At 46.3% G+C, this 14,350-nt stretch overlaps 1 protein-coding gene across 3 annotated transcripts in view; it reads left to right on the forward strand.

Annotated features, from left to right (window-relative positions):
- The first annotated feature begins 4,850 nt into the window (after window positions 1-4,850).
- RSU1 (Ras suppressor protein 1) overlaps window positions 4,851-14,350 on the forward strand; it is a 201,925-nt gene continuing 192,425 nt past the window's right edge. The window contains exons 1-2 of one of the 3 annotated variants that reach the window (XM_019460672.2): window positions 4,851-5,001; window positions 5,238-5,349. In XM_019460672.2, the coding sequence (XP_019316217.1) occupies window positions 5,241-5,349 (109 nt within the window). In that variant the 5' untranslated portion in view covers window positions 4,851-5,001; window positions 5,238-5,240. The remainder of the gene's footprint in view (window positions 5,002-5,237; window positions 5,350-14,350) is intronic. The other 2 variants (XM_019460671.2, XM_019460670.2) reach the window with 2 other exon arrangements.

The raw sequence follows: 14,350 nt of genomic DNA on the forward strand, positions 1-14,350 counted from the left end.
TAATACCCATCCCTACCTGGTTATATCTGGCAACCCGGGACTGGGGCGAGCCAGGCTTCCACTACTACCTGATCTCTTTCCCCTTTGAGTCTCTGTCTCCCTAAACAACTGGACCTTAGCAGGAAGAACAAACCTCATGCCTTTTAGTCTTCAAGGGTAAGTCTGGCCAATAATGGCCAGATTTACCCTTGAGGTAGCTCAGCAAGAGGCCACCACTGGCTCTTTCTGGACCCAGTGGAATATTCTGTCACTCCAGGCATTCTTGTGAATCCCTAGGGCATGGTCGGGGCCAGTGACAGTTGGGGGCTAAGAGATGTCATAATTTGCCATAATTTTCTATTACATTTCAACTCCGTTTACTGGAAGGAATTTGTTAAAAATATGCCACACACTTACCAAGGGAGTACTAACAATATTAATTATATTAAGAAAAATTAGAACTGGGATGCCTGGGTGGCTTAGTCCGTTGAGCGTCTGACTCTTGATTTTGGCTTAGGTCACGATCTCATGGTTCATGGGATCAAGTCCCACATTGGGCTCCATGTTGAGAGTACAAAGTCTGCTTGGGATTCTCTCTCTCTCTCTCTGCCCCTCCCCTGCTCCCAGGTGCTCCCTTTCTCTCTCTCTCTCTCTCTCTCTCAAAATAAATAAACTTAAAAAAAACCCAAAGAATAATTAGAACAAATATCTATGTAACACTTGCCCTCTGCGAGGTGTCATTCTCATATATCACTCATTGAAATGAAACACTAAGAATGATCACCCCCATTTTACAGTTGAGAAAAATGAGGTCTGAAAACTTATATAAAACTTGAGTGACAGAGCTATGATTCTAACCTTGACAACCACCCAAGAGTGTGCCTCCCATTCAGCCTGAAGCAGTAGGTGTGAACTTATTAAATATGAAATATTATTATTAAATATTATTATAAACTATTTTCATAGGCCTGTCAAAGTTATTTAAAAAGATTGTTATATGACCCAGAAAAAAATTTTAAATGTAATTGCTGTTAGTTTAGTAAAAAAATAGAGATTATACAACAGCATCAAAAATAATGTTAATGGAAAAAAAACTTTTTACCTATGGGATTACAAATCACCCCATGGCTATCCATTTAAAGAGGAAGCTATTGGGGCGCCTGGGTGGCTCAGTCGGTTAAGCGTCTGACTTCAGCTCAGGTCACGATCTCGCTGTCCGTGAGTTCGAGCCCCGCGTCAGGCTCTGGGCTGATGGCTCAGAGCCTGGAGCCTGCTTCCGATTCTGTGTCTCCCTCTCTCTCTGCCCCTCCCCCGTTCATGCTCTGTCTCAAAAATAAAGAAAACGTTAAAAAAAAAAAATTAAAAAAAAAAAAAAGAGGAAGCTATTGGAAGAAAAATGATATATTAACTATTGGATATTTCATGAAAAATTGGTTTTTCAAATTTTAATTTGATAACTATATATAAATGTATAGAAGTCTAGAGAATAAAAAGGCATTTTTAGAAGTAATGACATATGTAATAATTTATGTAAATTTGCTAGTTGCCATAATCTAGTGTACCTCGTGTGGCCCAGGCATCTTCCATATCTGTCTTTGATTGGAGCACTCTGTGGGCTGGGGGTGGGGGGTAGAACATTTCTCCCAATGGGAAGGAAGTATTGAAGCACAGACTGTATGTAAGCACAGAGCACTTGGCAGTGAGGCTGTGGAAGGGATTTAAGCTCTGATAAATATTAACTTTTGCATGCATGACTGTCTACATAATTTGCAGGGCCCAGTCCAAAAGGAAAACTCAGGTCCCCTTGTTCAAATCTTATTAGACATTTCAAGATGGTGACAGCAGAGCATTAAACCAAACATGGGGCCCAGCTAAGCATGGAACTTTGTGTTACTGCACAGGTCACATATCCAAGGAGCCTGGGCCCCTTTTCCATGTTATAAAATTCTGGAACTTAGGGACGTGTTTTATTAATAATTACACTGGCAAGGGGCACCTGGGTGGCTCAGTTGGTTAAGTGTCAAACTCTTGATTTCGGCTCAGGTTATGATCTCACGGTGGTGAGACTGAGCCCTGCATCAGGCTGCACACTGACAGCAAGGCGCCTACTTAGGATTTTCTCTCCCTTTCCCTCCGCCCCTTCCCCACTCGCTCACACATGCGCATGTGTGCTCTCTCTCTCTCTCAAAAAAAAAAAAAAAAAAAAAAAAGAGCTGTACTTGCAAAAGGGAAGGGAAGGAGAGGAGAACTATGAAGAAATGAAAATAAATTTCTGGAAAAGAGGAAGTGAATAAAAGCATGATGACAAGAGAATCAGAAAAAAAAGAAACTGCGGCCCAAAGTAATTTCCAGACAGATATGCAGCAGAATTGGGAATCGGCTTTCCAGGCACTATGTGGATATGGGGCTGGCAGGTGCAGCGTGAGGAGGTGAGACCAGCAATGCAAGTACTGTATTAGCTGGAGCGCGCCACTCACCGTCTCCCTGCCCCTGCAAAGGCAGCCATGTGACTACACCGCAGGCACAAAACTGGGACACCTCCTCTGAAGAAATTTAACGCACAGCCCAGGTAAAATTAATGCTGACCTAGGAAGGAAACAAATACGCATCACAAATAAAAGAGGAAAACAACCACACCCTGGCTATCTAGAAAAATTAGCTCCGATCTTCATGTGTGAATATGAAAAAACAACCAAGAATCACCAGACAGGAAGAACTGCAGTAGTGTGACTGCGAAATCACTGGAGAACTTAACAGAAAAAGGGCACAAGAAAACACAATTCAGTCAACAGAAGAGAAATCTGAAAATTGTTATCCTCAGAGGGGCACCTGGGTGGCTCAGTTGGTGAAGCCTGTGACTTCAGCTCAGGTCATGATCTCCAGGTTTGTGAGATGGAGCCCCTTTAGGTGGAGACCCTGTGTCGAGCTCTGTGCTGACAGCTCAGAGCCTGGGGGCTGCTTCAGATTCTGTGTCTCCCTCTCTCTGCCCCTCCCCTGTTCACTCGTTCTCTCTCTCTCTCTCTCAAAAATAAATAAACATTAAAAAAGAATTTTTTTTTTTAAAGTGTTATCCTCAGAGATATTTGAGAAGAGTGCGCTCATCAAACAAAAGTTCGGGGCTAATGTAATCAATGAGGAGATCTTAGGCAGTATTTTTGGTTAATAGCCAGAACTTGTTAAAATTTTAATAGAAGGTTTGGAAGACAACATTAAGATATCTCCGAAAACGTTAAGTAAAAAAAAGATAAATTAATGAAATACATGAGGTGGAAAACAAGATACCTATAGGAAATTGTCCTAGGATGCTGCCCTCTGACAGATTTCCTGAAGGTGCGAAATCAGAGAAAATGGCTGGAAAGACATTTCACAGAAATAACAGAAAAAAATTTCCAGAGAGGAAGAGAGAAATGAATCTTCAGCTGGAAGGGCCCAAACGGATGCTAAACAGATTAAATTTAAAAAGACCCCCAATTAGATTATGGTGGCATTTCAGAACATGATAAACAATTCAAAGATCACAAAAGCTTCCCAAGAGAAAACAATAGTTCTGCAAAGACTGGAGGAGATTGACACATTTCTGGGCATCAACATTGGAAGCATAGATCGATCGAACTATGCTTTTGAGATCTAAGAGAAACTGATATTGAACCTAGAATTCCATGCTAGGCAAATAAGAAAGGGTTGGGCAAAATAAGAACATTTTAAAACACAGAGCTACTCAAAATTTGTGCCTCCTATACATGGTCACAGAGAAGTTTACTTGAGCGGTACTCCAGGAAGATGTATACAAGAAAGGTCTGTTTAAACCCAGGAACCCAGTTAAAGAAACCACAGATCAGCTCTCAGCTGGAAGAGCAGAAATAATTAGTCTAAGTTAGAGCAGAAAGCTAGTAGGTTCCTAAAGTCTTCAAGAAGAATTGAGTAGATTTAAATTTTTTTTTTTAACATTTATTTATTTTTGAGACAGAGAGAGACAGAGCATGAACGGGGGAGGGTCAGAGAGAGGGAGACACAGAATCTGAAACCGGCTCCAGGCTCTGAGCTGTCAGCACAGAGCCCGACGCGGGGCTCAAACTCAGGGACCGCAAGATCATGACCTGAGCCGAAGTCGGCCGCCCAACCGACTGAGCCACCCAGGCGCCCCGAATTGAGTGGATTTAAAGCAACGGGAGATACGATAAAGAGGCTTACAGGAAGAAAAAGAAAAGCAGTTAGAAACTCCAGTGAAACACACACACACACAACAAAAAACCAACAATGAAAATTGCATTTAAAAACTCATCATTCAATAGAAAGCAAACTAAAGTATGTCATAATTTTGAGTGTAGTATAAGAAAAGAGAAGTCATTTATCTGTGTGTATTCCCCTTCACGTGACACAGAGGTCCGGGACTCCGAGCTGGGTGCTGGGAATACAGACCCCGTGCAGTTCTTGCGTTTGAGCTCCTGATACAGCGGGAAGCAGCGACTGCTGATAAATGGAACCTCAATTATAGAAGAAGTACACAGGGAACTTCTCCCTTCCCCACCTCCCAAGCCCAGCTACAGCACCCTCACCCCGCAATGCCCCTCCAAACCTTCCCGCTTCCTCCCAAAGCACTCAGTGCTTCGACCCACGAACCGAGCCTGCGCCAACACTACTGCGCAGGCTCCCAGGCGGGTCTGCGCGGATTGCAAACCCGGAGGCATTCCGGGGGACGAACGAACCTCGGGGTGGGGCGGAGTCGCCAGGCCAAATGACGGACGTGATTGGTCAGCCCCCGGGTACACATTCCTTTGTGGGCGGAGCTTCACCCTAGAGCCACGTCTAGTAAACTGTTTTCCTAATTTGGAAAGGGTCAGGCGCGGGCGGGGCGTGGAGCGGCGAGCCGCAGGGTGTGCGCTTGCGCCGAGCTCCGGGACAGGGCGTGTTCCCCGTTCCGGTCCGCGTTTTGCTCCGAACGAGTGCATCTCTTGCCACTCAAGTGCTCCCTGCGGAAACCTGTGGTTCTCTCGCCCCACCTGTTAGGTGCTGCCTTCCGCGGTGAGTGTGTGTGGTTTGCACTTGGGTTCGCCTCTCTCCGCGCCACCGGAGTAGTACTGGACGCTTCCCACGCTCTTGCCCCGCCCCGCCCCCTCCCTGCACCCGGACCCTGCCGGCAGTTGCCCACCATCCAAGCCTGGGGGAAAACTGGACAGTGCCAGCCCGGGGCGTCTCCCCTTTCTCTCCCTGCACCACCCTGGCCGTCGCCCACGTGCTTGTTGTTGTCATTGCTACAGAACATGTCCAAGTCTCTGAAAAAGTTGGTGGAGGAGAGCCGGGAGAAGAACCAGCCGGAAGTGGACATGAGTGACCGGGGCATCTCCAACATGCTGGATGTCAACGGCTTGTGTAAGTTCTCGGGCAGGGTCTTCCCCTTGGAGCCGCTGGAGGGTTTACAAATTTTCCAAGTAGCTGGCGGCCGGTATGAGAGGTTGTAAAGATTTACATCCCGCTCCCTGCTTGTCAACCTCGCTTGTGGAGAGCTTAGCCCAGAAAGTTTGCAGTCAGAATTACGCTCCGTTCCGATTGGAAGATGAACCTGAGAGTCCAGGGAAAGAATCACACAGATAGGTGTAGCTGTACCTCATTGTCGTCTATGCTGATCGTTTGCATTTGGGTGGATTTCCCACACAGTGTACTTAATACCCACTTTATTTTCAATTGAAAATCATTTTGGGGGCGCCTAGGTGGCTCGGTCAGTTAAGCGTCAGACCCACTCTTGGTTTCTGTCCAGGTCATGATCTTACAGTTCTTGAGTTTGCTGCTTGGGATTTCTCTCTCCCTCTCTCTGCCCCTCCCCTGCTTGCGGTCAGGCTCGCAAGCTCTGTCTCTTAAAAAAATAAACATTGGGGCGCCTGGGTGGCTTGGGTCAGTGAAGCCCGACATCAGCTCAGGTCATGATCTCACCCTTTGTGAGTTTGAGTCCTTCGTCAGGCTGTGTGCTGACAGACAGCTCGGAGCCTGGAGCCTGCCTCGGATTCTGTGTCTCCCTCTCTCTCTGCCCCTTCCTAGCTCACGCTCTCTCTATCTCTCTGTGAAAAATAAATAAACTTAAAAAAATAAAATAAAATAAACATTAAAAAAAGAAAATAATTTTTGAATCATGCTTCCTTTCTCCTAATACAGTCTCTGATCCTTGAACAATTGCCACAGAAAAGTTATGTGATCACTATTCTTATGCGTGGAGTATGTTAAACGTTTCTTGACTCTCTACCCTTTTTTGGCTCTTTATTCTACTTAGTTGAGGCTTTTGTTACCGCCTTCTTGTGCTACTGTGATGTCTCCCTAACTTTCCCTCTTCCGGTTTTGCTGAGCCTGTTTACCCACTTTTGTTTTCAAGTGTTGCTTTTCTGCAACATACCTTACTGTGTAGCTCTCTAAACCAGAGATTGCAAAGTCGCATGTCCATTGGGGCCAGGTGAAGGTGGTCATGGACTTCATAAGAGGTATCTCATCTGAAGGGGGCGGCTGCTACACCTGCTACTCACATCCAAACAATTGTCACCACCTGGGGATGCGGATTTAGTGTTGCCAGAGTTGTTTTTTAAGAAGCCAAGAATCCAGATTTTTATATGAAATTTCCTAAGTTTTAGACGTTGACAACCAATTCCAAAATTTGAAAAATAATTTCTTTATAATTTTTTTAATGTTTATTATTTATTTTTGAGAGAGAAAGAGAGAGCATGAGCGGGGGAGGTACAGACAGGGAGACACAGAATCTGAAGCAGGCTCCAGGCTGCAGGCTCCGAGCGGTTAGCCCAGAGCCCGACGTGGGGCTCGAACTCATGAGCTGCGAGATTATGACCTGAGCCGAAGTCAGATGCTCATCGGACTGAGCCACCCGGGCGCCCTGAAAAATAATTTATAGGTGAAATAAAACTCTTCTTCAGGCAGAACGTGGCTTAAGGTTGGACCTTCTCCCTTCAACACTTCTCCTGGTTGTTCATTACCAACAGTAATGCTCCAGGTTCTTTGGCGTGACAGGCAGAGCCATTCTGAATCTTACTGAAACCTACCTTAGTGCCTGTCCTTTCCACACATTTGTTTTCCCAGCCACTGAATAGATTGCCCATCCCGAACCAGGGCACACTCTTTGAGGTCTTTGTGCTTTCGAAGTATTGTTTTCTTCTTCTCCTTTCCCCCCCACATCTTTTTACTTATATGTCAAGAATCAGCTTAGTTGTCATAGCCTCTGTGAAGCCCTCTCTGTCAGTGTCGAGCAAACACCGCCCTTTCTCTGTGAAGTTGGATATGCCTTGCTTCGTGACTCGTTACACGGGACTGTGATGTGTTCTTCATGGAGATGTCTCTCGTCCACATTGGAGAGTGGGGGCAACGCTGTCGTGCGGTAATCATACTTGTCTGCTCTATAGTGCCGGGGACACAGTGGGTGCTCAGAAAAGTTGGATGGATCACGGAAAGCCTGACGGATTAGGCCCGAGAGTGGATGAGACCCAGACCAGGACGTGACTTTGGAGAAGGAGGGGAGATATCCAGGAGACCTAAAAGATGATGGATTCCTTGTTAGGCATGGAGAGAGCAGAGTCAACTTTACTGTGAACGCGTGGTTTGTGCCCAGGACAGATGGGCGCTGGTGCTCTTGAACCATCTCTGCAGAAGGAACGGGGGCGAGAAGTCCTAGAGTGTTTGTATTTGGTGACCCTAAGATGCCTGCCCTCCAGCTTTAGCTTTTGTGCTAATTAGCATCTCAGCCTCTTGAGATGTGTCGGCCTCTCCCAAGTGGTGATGGCATCTTGGGGGCAGCAACAGAGCCACTGTCCCCGGGACTGAACTGGCAGTTGCAGATCTGGATGTGTGCCTGTGCTGCCCCTTCCCGGCTCTGCTTAGGTCATGGTGACCGCCGGAGGCTCTGCTGGAACCGAGGATGGGGAGCGTGAGCGGGAGGCCTCTCTCTGCTGTACTTGTGGCCCCGTGGCTTTCTGCTCCCCATCATGGCCGAGGAGCTTTCTAATCCTCGGCTTTGAAGACGTTTCTTGATGTAATATTTATAAGTAGGGAGAGTGGCATAGCTATTTCGGTTCACTCGCATTATCTCTTTGAAGCCTTGGCTTTTACTGAAGAAGAAAAGATAGCCACTTGCTTCCTGAGAAAGCTGTTTCCGGTGTAATATCAGGTGGTGCAGAGCAAGATCCTTATTCTCCCAGGGAAGTAGCTTTAAGGAAGAGCAAGGCTGCGTCTCGGGGAGTTGGGGGAGTAAATTTGGAGATTTTGACCTCCTCCAGCTTCTGGGGTGTGTGGAGACCCACAGAGTGGCCCCTCTCTGCTGTAACTGCCTGACTTCTGGACTCCTGGAGTCTGGAAGGTTCCAGGATGCCTCCAGAAGCCCATTTCTTGACTGGGGCTCATTTATTGGTAGTACGCATAATGCTTACTGTGTATATTTTAACAATCTAGATATTAAAATGTTTGACCTGGTCACTTAAACTGTAGCATAAGAATTCCCCTATTTCTTTATTGGTAAAATTTTAACTGTAACCGTGAGGTTTTCTGTCTTAGCATGAAGATTCACCGCAGGGAACAACTCATTTGCATGGGTAGGGAATAGTCGTTGTGTCTCAAGTTTTCCCTTCAGTATCCTTTACTTTGTTGAGTTTCGCAAAAGATAAGAAATAAGTTTTGAAACTAAGAATGGAGGTTTTGTACTTCCTTGAAGCGCGTGAACCGTCTGTCTTTCTGCGTGGGAGAATCGTGTCTTATAAATGCAGCACTTTGCTTTCTCTGAGACGGTAAATTGTCTTTAAAAAATATTTTCAGGCGTTCAGGTCCCAAAAGCTTTGATGGGGAAGTCTTCATGGGCCAGAGACAGACATCAGACAGATGCTGCTGTTTTCCATCCAGCCAGATTCTGGGCGGAGCCAGCCCCCCCCCCCCCCCCCCCCCAGAGCGGGAGAATACAGTGCTTACCAGTGGGGCCCTGGAGTTGCATAGGTTGGGTTCAGATCTTCATACTGTGGAACTTCAGAGAACCTACTTAACCTCTCTGAGTCCTCATCATCACATGGAAATGTAAGTGCCCACCTCGTAGGACCGGATTAGCCACGAGGGCACTGATGCATGTCAAGTGCTCAGCACCTCGCCTGGTACTGCGTGAGCACATAGTGAATGTTGACTTTAATAGGAATATCCGGATAGAGCCCATAAGCCTCAGACGTAACCAGTTCCGTCGCAGTCGACAGTCTGGACCAAGGAGAGCGGGCTCCTTAGGCTGGGTCAGGCATTTGTGTCAGATGTTGACGTTTTCTGTGGTAACTTTACAGATCCCGAAGCATCTGGCACTTTGGCCTAGGATTCCTAAAGATTCAGGTTGCTCTTTCTTTGAAATTACTCCCTCATTTTATTTCCTTCTTATTTTTTTTTTTTCTTCCTACGTGGCGTGAAATCTGCACACACATTCTCCTTAAAGCTTCCAAGAGTAATGGTAGCAATTTTGTTCTCTTTATTGAAGAGATTTCGCTGCAGACCTGTGCGGTGTGCAGCTGTCCTCACCTGGATGATAAAGCCGCTTTTGAAGGGCCCTGTAATCAGCTTCTGTGGGAGCAGAGAATCCCATTAGTAGCCAGGGAGACTTTATTCGTTTCTTTTATTTAAGTCTTTTGTGACTTTTTTTTTTTTTTTTTTTTTATCTCTTCAAGTGTATTGCCCTCTGGATGTCAAACCTTTATCAGTTTTTTGGTGGTTTTTTTTTTTTTTCAGGTTAGGCTAAAATATCTTTCAGATAAATTATAAAGAAAAATAACTCACCTTCAAGGCAGTGGTCTTTTTTTTTTTAATGTTCTTTTTATTTTTATTTTTTAACGTTTATTTATTTTTTGAGACAGAGACAGAGCATGAATGGGGGAGGGGCAGAGAGAGAGGGAGACACAGAATCGGAAGCAGGCTCCAGGCTCTGAGCCATCAACCCAGAGCCCGATTCGGGGCTCGAACCCACGGACCGCGAGATCATGACCTGAGCTGAAGTTGGACGCTTAACTGACTGAGTCACCCAGGCGCCCCATGTTTTGTTTATTTTTGAGAGAGAGACAGAGTGAGGGCAGAGAGAGAGGGAGACACAGAATCAGAATCAGGCTCTGGGCTCTGAGCTGACAGCACAGAGCCTGGCACGGGGCTCGAACTCTAGAACCGTGAGATCATGACCTGAGCCAAAGTCGATGCTTAACCCGCTGAGCCACCCAGGTGCCCCGAGGCAGTGGTCTTTCTAAAGGACCATGCAAGATAATCAACAAACATAATCATGGGTTTTCTGGAAGGGCTGTTTCACAAGCTCTGTTAAACCTGGAGGTGGTCACCCCCTTAGTACTTTCTTATCAATATAGGCTGTCTTCTAGGAAAGATAAAGGAGCTGGAGGACATGTCACGTTAGCTATAATTCTTAGACCTTTCCTTTTTTATTTTTCTAACTTGCATAGATACGCCCACCATTGTGTTTTTAACCCTGTGGTATCCTGGCCTGGGAAGCCCTTTCCCCTCTTCTCCCCAGCCAGCCTCCTGTACCCCTGTCAGTGCTTGCTGACAGACGGTATGATTGATCCATCCACTTCCCTGCCCCGGTGCTGGGTTTTTGTTTTTTTTTTTTTAATTTTTTTTTAACGTTTATTTATTTTTGAGACAGAGAGAGACAGAGCATGAACGGGGGAGGGCCAGAGAGAGAGGGAGACACAGAATCGGAAGCAGGCTCCAGGCTCTGAGCCATCAACCCAGAGCCCGACGCGGGGCTCGAACCCACGGGCCGCGAGATCGTGACCTGAGCTGAAGTCGGACACCCAACCGACTGAGCCACCCAGGCGCCCCGCCCCGGTGCTGTTTTTAACCCACCATCCCATCCAGCCTGGTTTACATGTCTCCTCTGGTCCTGGTGTGCATGCCTCTCTTACCTCTGTACCTGGCACAGTGCTTGGAGAAAGCTCCCCCAGAAGGATTGCTCTCTGCTAAGAGCTGTGCCTCTGCAGGCTAGGGTAGAAAGCACAGCGCAGGGGAGGGAACACGACCCAGGACTCCCCTACCCGGCCCCCTCCCTGACTCTCCAGAGGGAAGCCTGGTTACAACCATCAGGAACATGCTATAAACTGCTCAGTGTTCTAGTTCTGATTTTAGGACAGTGTAAAAACGGAAAATGTCTCATCCAGATAGGAAATAAAGAAAGAAAAAATATGATGCCTTTGGTGTGACTGAACATTTAATAATGAGTCAATTGACGTTGCGGCTTCGGTCAGCCTCGGCCTCTTATTTTTTGGAAGCAGCTTTTTGGTTACTAGCTGTGTAACCTTGGGCAAGTCACGTCATTTCTCCGCGCCTCGGGTTTCTCATCTATAAAGTGGGGATGATGAAGGTAAAGTAGCTACTTCAGAGAGTCGCTGTGAGTCATTATCTGTAAAGTACCTAGAGGGCCATCTGGTGCATCATGTCTGAGTCCGTTTGGCTGTCGTAACAGTGCCTTAGATTGGGCGGCTTACAGGCAACAGAAATTTATTTCTTATAGTTCTGGAGGCTAGAAGTCCAAGGTCAGGGCGCGGATTCGCTTCCAGGATTCACTTCCTGGTTCGTAGAACCTCCACATGGTGACTGGAGAATGAGCTTCTCTCAGGTGTCTTTTACAAGGATGCTAATCCCATTCCTGAGGGCTCCACCCTTTTCACCTCATCACCTCCCAAAGTCCCCACCTCCTGATACCATCACAGATAGGGATTAGGTTTCAATATATGAATTTTGGGGCCACACACTTTAGTTCAGTAGCATGGCACGTATTAGTCTTCATCTTCACTATTTCTAATATCTGAAAATCTGTTTTATCCATGATTGTGTAAAAAAAAATGCAAAGCAGTGTCTGTTTAGCTTTTAGAATTCTCGGTAATGGTGCTTCTCCAGTGACCTTCGCCTGCTTATCTCTCTGCTGCATGGTGTCTGGGCACCCAGTGCCTCATTCCCCACCCGATTGAGAATTGCCAGGAAGTTAGATGGGCATGTCTGGTGTGACAAGGTCAGGAGGAAGAACCGTGGCCTCACACGGCAAATTCAGAGCCTTGGTCAACGTGGGAGGTAGTTGGGGAGGCAGCAGGGCATTTCACAGGATGTTGGTGGTGATGTGCTTGTGTCTATGGAGAATGACAGGCATGGAAAAATGGTGGCCATTTTCGACTAAGTGAAGTACCACAAATCCCCCAATAACTGTGTGTTGAACTTCCTAGCATTTTTTCAGGATGGGTGCTATCCAAGCCAAGTCTCTGGGAGTTTCCTACCTACTGAAACTTTAAACTGTCCATTGATAAATTAATATTTGCTATGTTGAGAAAACTGTGAACTATGTAATCAATCTGCAGTAGTTGGATTTTTAGCATCAGAAACTGTTAACACCCACCGCTTTGCCATTACAGCGAGCTCTTAATTGTGCTAATCAGTGCTAAAATCGATATGGTTACTAATTGAGAGCTGCATCACGTCTCCTCTTTCCATAAATTTACAGGAACCTGGTTCAAAGAAATTGTATCTAGTTATAGGAGATCCACTCCTGTAGTTATAGTTTTGCCAAGCAAAAGCTAGAGATGATTTCTTTACAGTACCTTTGCTTTGAATAGCACGTTTGGGCACCCTGGTTTATTTTTTATTCTTTAAAGCAATTTCAGCATAAAGATGTGGCTGAGGAACAGTCCATGTAGATGAAATGCCTGGCCCGCAGGGGTCACTGTTGAGACTGTGTTTTCCTCAGGGCTTCTCATGGGACTTCCTGCCCCATGTAGATCAAGTGTCTGGCCGGCAGAGGTCACTGTTGAGCCTCTGTTTTCCTCAGGACATTCTACACCTCCTCCTGCTCTGTCATCCAGTGCTACCTAGGCGGTTGCTTCCTTTCTCCTCATGCCGCCTCCTTTGGGTAGAGATAGCCCCCTTTATGGTACTTCCATGAACTTCACAGTCAAAGCAACCTCACCTTTGTTATGTTCTGATTCCCAGTATCTTTAATATTGTCATGTTTCATAATTACCTTGCAGGCCTGAACCCTATTGGAGACCCAGGGGCTTCTGAATGGAGAGGTGCTGACCAGTCAGTGCATTTCTCTCAATGAAACACAAGAGAAATGGAATCTGCAGGGCCCCCTTTGGGCGGATTTCACCCGTGTGTGATGCCTACCGATGTAAAAGAGTACTTTGGATTGGAGGTGTTGGTTAAACCAGGAAGACAAATGATAGTATAACACTCCCTGCTTTATTCGTCTGCCAGGGCTTCCATACAAAACCCTCTAGACTAGGGGGTTACGGAACAGGCATTTACGCCTCGCAGTTGTGGAGGCCGAAAGACCAGGCTCAAAGTGTCAGTAGGGTTGGTTTCTCCTGAGTCCTCTCTGCTTGGTTTAAAGATGGCGGCTCCCTCACTGTGTCCTCACACGGTCTCTCCTCTGTGCGCACACGCGTGTGGTGTTTCTGTGCGTGTCCACTTTCCCCTTCTCAGGAGGACACCACTCAGCTTGGATGACAGCTCACCCTAACAGCCCTGTGTCGACTTCATCACCTCGTTAAAGGTCTTGTCTCCAGATACAGCCCCATTCTGAGACACCGGGGGTTAGGGCTTCAGCGTATGAATTTTGAGGGGCCACAATTCAGCTCATAACGTCTACACCAGAGGTTCTGAATGATCTACACGTGTTTATGTCGGGGTGAGTGGTTGTTACGCTTGCATTCTATCACCCTGTGGTGCACATGGTAATTGTCAGCATCTTACAGATGGCGAGTCGGAAGGTTATGTAGGGTCTATAAAGTCCCGGTGGTGGGGTACACGCTGCAGTGTGTCGGACGCTTCTGTAACACTGTGGCACGTTTTTGCACCCCTGAAGTACAGTGAGGGCCTGGCTCAGATGTTAAGGAGTGATGATTTCCAGGGCTGACTGGGGCACAGACCTGACCTCAAGGCCGTCAGTTTCAGAATTCCTTAAAAACCCCGCACTGGGCAAATAACGTGCATTCGGCCAGCCCGTCGGCTTGGAAACTTAGTTTTATCATGCTGTTGCAGAACGTTAATGGTCGAAGAAACCACTAGAAGCAACTTACTCTTTGATCTGGTCAGTGTGACCCTCCCCCTCTATGGTTTTCTGAAACACTTACAAATCTTAACTGAATTTAGTGACCAAATGCGAGATCTTTTTCTGTTGTATATGGATTCATTTCTCCCGTCTTCCAACAGAACGTTAGTTTAAAACACGACGAAGTATGGTGCTGGAGAGACTGTGTTGGGGAAATATTGCTTCTTACAAGAAACCTGAATTACATGAAATGGTAACTTTAGTTATAATGTACCTGTACTTTATAAAGCACCTTTTCATTTAATATATTTCTCTGCATATATG

This window comes from Panthera pardus, unplaced genomic scaffold (assembly GCF_024362965.1).
Source record: "Panthera pardus isolate Hobbes unplaced genomic scaffold, ASM2436296v1 HiC_scaffold_6, whole genome shotgun sequence".
NCBI classification, from domain to species: Eukaryota; Metazoa; Chordata; class Mammalia; order Carnivora; family Felidae; genus Panthera; species Panthera pardus.